Source organism: Paramisgurnus dabryanus, chromosome 9, assembly GCF_030506205.2.
Source record: "Paramisgurnus dabryanus chromosome 9, PD_genome_1.1, whole genome shotgun sequence".
Lineage (NCBI taxonomy): Eukaryota > Metazoa > Chordata > Actinopteri > Cypriniformes > Cobitidae > Paramisgurnus > Paramisgurnus dabryanus.
This window is the reverse complement of record NC_133345.1, coordinates 11,511,813-11,517,089: the sequence shown is the minus strand read 5'-3', so window position 1 is coordinate 11,517,089 and position 5,277 is coordinate 11,511,813. Positions and strand designations below refer to the sequence as shown.

At 36.0% G+C, this 5,277-nt stretch overlaps 1 protein-coding gene across 1 annotated transcript; it reads right to left on the bottom strand.

Annotated features, from left to right (window-relative positions):
• Positions 1–823: 823 nt before the first annotated feature.
• Positions 824–4,990, bottom strand: LOC135769436 (extracellular calcium-sensing receptor-like). The gene is made up of 6 exons (XM_065278748.2): positions 4,857–4,990; positions 4,467–4,755; positions 3,630–4,385; positions 3,313–3,540; positions 1,936–2,059; positions 824–1,776 (listed from the first exon to the last, which is right to left on the bottom strand). Exons 1-6 carry the CDS (start codon positions 4,988–4,990, stop codon positions 869–871), a joined length of 2,439 nt encoding a protein of 812 aa, XP_065134820.2. The 3' UTR covers positions 824–868.
• Positions 4,991–5,277: the final 287 nt, after the last annotated feature.

Genomic DNA, 5,277 nt, shown 5'->3' with positions numbered 1-5,277 from the left:
TTTATTCTGATGGACTTCACAGTTTAAACATTCATGTTTAATATAACATATTTCAAGAACTGAGCTTAATTGTCTGTTGTCTCTTTTACTGTGTCTGTGTTTAATAATATTTATGATGCATCATTTATTGCCATTACGACTGGTCAAAACAAAAACTTTACTTAACGTGGAAATTACATCTTGTCGTGACATATCATAGCATCACATGTAATTAGGACACAGCTGACAAAGTAGCGCATTCAAATTCCTGCAACAATTCTCTATAATATAAATTGTTACAGGGATACAACAGAGTATAAGAACATGGTTTGAACACAATATTTAAATGTTCTTGTGCAGAAATATAATTTAGTTTATATCTTTCAGACCAAAAGAAAAACTGTTGAGCTTACAATAGGTTGAGCTATCAGGTTTGCCAGCATTTAATAACTGATCATATACAGTATAACTTCTAAATGCTGTGCAAACTATGTCCAAGGCAGCATAAGGAAAGGGTCTAGTATCTCACATTTGAAAGCAGGGTTTGTATTAAATGACAAAAAAAACATTTTTGTACTGTGGTTTACCTGTGTCTACATGCTTATACCACAGAGCATGGACAACCTAAAAACAAGCATCACAAAGATCCTAGGACATCCTTTATTTAATGTTAGAAAGTGTCAAACTTGGGGCAGAATGTACAGAACATGTGTGATCACACATTTTTCTAACTGTATCAAACATTACACTTGGGTGTTTGACTCTTTTTTGTATTATTATAAGTTTTTGTGAATTAAAAATATCTGTATTATTTTATTCTAAATTAATTTATGCGCTATCCCCAATGTTAATACAAGCATGTTCGTTTAGATCTCATTGTTCATTTAGATCACTTAGTTTGTGTTTTCCCCATCAAATGTTGCTTTGTATTTTGTTCAGGCTTAAACAGGATGATGTAACATTTAGGAAAAAATATGCAGAAAAGTAAACTAAAGCTTGATGCTAAAATAGCAAATATCTCCACAGCTACAGTAAATTTTCCAGGAGAACTGACATAAGATGGGATAAATGTGATCCATACAGCACAGAATATGAGCATACTGAATGTGATGAATTTAGCTTCATTGAAGTTATCAGGCAGCGTCCGAGCCAGAAAAGCCAAAATAAAGCACAGGAGAGCCAGTAGGCCTATATAACCCAACACAGCAGAAAAACCAATAGTAGAACCCAGATTGCATTCAAGAATGATCTTCTCCTTGAAATATCTCATATTTTTATATGGGAAGGGAGGAGATATTGTTAGCCAAAGCACACAGATAAGAACTTGTACAAATGTAAAGGCAAGAACACTGAGTCTCTGTTGTGCAGGCCCAAACCATTTCATGACATTACTTCCTGGAAGTGTGGCCTTGAATGCCATTAACACCACTATTGTTTTCCCCAGAACACAGGAGATACAGAGGACAAAAGTGATCCCAAATGCTGTGTGACGCAACATACAGGACCACTCAGTGGGACGACCAATGAAAGTAAGTGAACAGAGAAAACACAGAATCAATGAGAAGAGCAACAGGAAGCTCAGCTCTGAGTTGTTGGCTTTTACTATGGGAGTGTCCTTCTTACTGTAAAACAGGATGGCCACCAGTAAAGTTATTCCTACTCCAAACAGAGAGAAAAAGACTAACACTATACCCATAACTTCTGTGAATGACAGAAACTCTACAGCCTTTAACACACATTCAGTGTTCTCAGTATTAGACCAGTATTCCTCTGGACACTGCTGACAGTTATTTGAATCTGGAAAAAAAGATTGTCATCACTATAAATATATATCTAGAAAATATATTCCATTTTGAACCTCTTTAATAAGAAACTGAATCCTGAACAGAAGGAGGAGAACACAAAGATGGCAACTAACCAGTTGTCTTTGAACCTTGGAGATGGTATGAAGTTTACCTGTCTCATTACTGATTTCTCCATCTGCACATGTAATACAGTCATAACAGCAGACAGGTCTTCCTTTCTGTGCGGCCTTCCTAGTGCCTGGAGGACAACTCTCACTGCACACAGACCTTGGCTTCTACATGAGAAACATACATAAAGAAACATCTAATTTTTGTACATTAAGATATGTATACATATTCAAAGAAAAAAAATATATCAATAATATTAGGTACAATTTATTGTATCTTTGAAGCATAAAGTAATGTGCATGCACAATCGAAGCTAAAAACGTATATTGTGAATACTCTAAAACAAATAAAATTATTGATATGGGGTTTTTTTTAGGGTTACCAACCATTTACCAACCAAACTTTTTTTACACACAATCACACAAGAATTGCTTACATTGCAACATTCAAGTGTTTCGCAAGATAATAGTATATGTAAAATCAAATATAAATGTACACTCTTAATATATGTTAGGATGACATTTTAACCTTTAATTGATTAAAAGTTTAAAAACGTGTAAAGTGTCATGCCAAAGTGTATTTGGCATTATGGTTGGTATAATACAGACTGCATCATAAACTGAATTACAATGATGGTTGGGAAATTGATGGATGCAGCACTCCAATTGAGAAAGGCTATCACACTATTGCTTGCAATGCACAGATAATCCGTCGGAGGGCAGATGACGTGTCAGATTGCATACAGCAAAGAAGTATTGATATGTTGACGTAGAGGTCTTAGAAACTCATGTATTAAATATGATACAAATCAGGTTATACAGTTAATAGAATTAATTTCAGGATTCAGACTTCAATATATTTTTTTATTAGTTTAAATAAGCCAAATACTGTATCATAAAGTCATTGCAAACATGTCGCTTGTAGTTTGGCTGCTACTATAATGTCTGTTCTGACAGATTTACAGAAATGGCTCCCAGATTCATTTCAGTCTTGCATCATAAAATGGTTTTATTGGACTCTTTTATTTCTATTTTATAAACTAATAATTCATAACCTCTTAAAACACACAATGTTACCTATTTACATAAAGCTCTTTGTATTCATTTTCATAATAAATGTATTAACGAAATAAACTTTCATAACATCCAAGGACAGCTTTGTGTCACCTACTGGTTTTCATGTCTGTTTTTCCATACCATTGTACATTACAGGATTGGGGAAACATGCAGGTCGCTCAGTTTTCAAATAATATTTCTGGGAGATTAAAAAAATGTAAAACCACAAGTTTGTCTGATAAAAAAATGTTTTAATTTACAATAAAAAACCTTGTCAGACAATGCAGTTAGAGGTGTTGCGTCTGTGCTCTTCATATGTTTTCCTAATTTAAACAACCCTGTAGGACAAATAAAATGTAAATTACCTCCCTCTGTCCTCCAGCCCAGATTATGTTTTCAGTGTTAAGTACAAAGCGCTGGTCAGGGGGCAGTGAGGCATCATAGTAACCCACTGGTTTAAACTGTAATGACCCATCTGAGGCTTGCTGCCAGTTCACAACTTCATAATGGGCCACTACACCACCAGTGCTGTCAAACCACACATGATCTCCAAACTTTACTGTAAAATTGACCTTTTTCAGAGCTTCAACCACCTGGTGAAAAAAGATTCAAGATCACATCAACAATTTAAAATTAATCAAACTAAAATACGGATGCCTAGGATCTCCCCATTTTTCTTTACCTGTTGTGGTTGTAATGTCAGGGCTTTTTCACAACCTTCTTGTTCTTTGCACTTCAGCAGACTGTGTAGTGCATAAGCCACAGCATACACTGCTTTGTACACATTACTTAAATATCTTTCTTCAGGCACATCTTCATTGTAATTTCTTAGCATAAGCAGATCTTGATATTTGCTGCAATTTAACAAAACTTTAGATGAAACATCATCTCTTTGTGAGCAAGGAAGAGTTGTTTCCCAGAATGCTTTTATAACATAATCTAAAAACCCTTCAATTTGGATTTTTCTCACTGTGAACCCCAGTGACCCTCCCATCACACGGAAACTGTTTGGAGTGATCAAAGTCTTAGAACTTATCCATCCGACCACACCAATCATTTGGAGGCCTGTAATGTTCTGAATACTCAGTTGATCTATTAGTAGTCCCATCTCGAACATTGAAACAAATGCAACAATCACCTTTGCTGTACCTTGTTTTATTATTTGTACCGCTTTCTGGAGTTTTTCAGACTCTGTTCGGTAGAATTTCACAGTGTACTCTACACAAATCTCCTCCTTCTTGGCTGCATTAAGAAAATTATCCATGCCATAGTTTCCATAGTCATTGTCACTTTTCACAGCTCCGACCCAAGTCCAGCCTAAATGCTTGACCAAAAGTGCAAGTGCTTTGCCCTGGTAATAATCACTAGACGTAGTCCTAAAGAATGAAGGGAAATCTTTTCTATTACTGAGACATTCACAGCCAGAGGAGGGACTAATCTGTAAAGAAAATCACAAAAAAGAATGAAGCAGTTATCAGGCTGGTAATTGTGTCAAACATTTACTGTTATTGACTCTCACCACTGGAATTTTAAAAGGTCCTGTGGTTCTGGACAAAATCACTGTAGTGGCAGACTCAGTTTCCCCTATAATAGCATGAATAGGAGGCTGTCCATTGCATCTGTCCGCTGCTGCAAACTCCCGACCATTCATCACTGCCATGATTGCACTCATAGCAGACAGTCTTGAAGCACAACTATCATATATTTTGTATCCTATAGAAACATTTGGAAGCAAACTCTTATTTCTGTTAATCTCCTCAATTGTATAAATCATGGCTTGAGAAAACCTGAAATCTCTATAACTCACACTGCAAAAAACAGGAAACAAGGTTCAAAGGTAGGTTAGAAACATATTTTTTAAACACGTTATCTGCACAAATGTTTTTCTTATAATTCTAATATAGCAAACCTGGAGCATGACAGAAGCTCAGGTTTTTGAGTGAACTCAAATGAAGGTAATCTTTCTTTACTGTGGACTGGAAAAACTGCACCAATAGTTACGTCTCCATCCATGGACAGCAGGGGGTCTTTAGGGTCTCCCATCATTCGGCAAAGAGGAGAGTTTTCTTCATTTACATTCAGTCGATGGACAAGTGGTAGTGCATATAGAAGAAAAAGCATCCCAAGGATTGAGCTCGCCTGCAGCTGCAAAATGGGATTGAACCAATTCTGTCATGGCTGTACTTTTATAGACATAATATGGATAAACAATACGTAGCCAGTGACCTCATGAGGGAGTGCGTGAGCCAAATCAAATGGGTGGGAAGTAATCTCTATGTGCTTCATCCTGCCTTTGTTTTTCATTTTAAAATGTCAAATATGTTTACTAT

Excerpts from the sequence above, each read along its gene's own strand:
- LOC135769436 (XM_065278748.2), bottom strand. The coding sequence starts at position 4,990 with ATGGGAGACCCTAAAGACCCCCTGCTGTCCATGGATGGAGACGTAACT. Across the intron at positions 3,541-3,629 it reads TGACATTACAACCACAACAG|GTGGTTGAAGCTCTGAAAAA; the intron begins GTAAAGAAAAAT and ends TTTTTTCACCAG. Across the intron at positions 1,777-1,935 it reads AGAAATCAGTAATGAGACAG|ATTCAAATAACTGTCAGCAG; the intron begins GTAAACTTCATA and ends CTTTTTTTCCAG.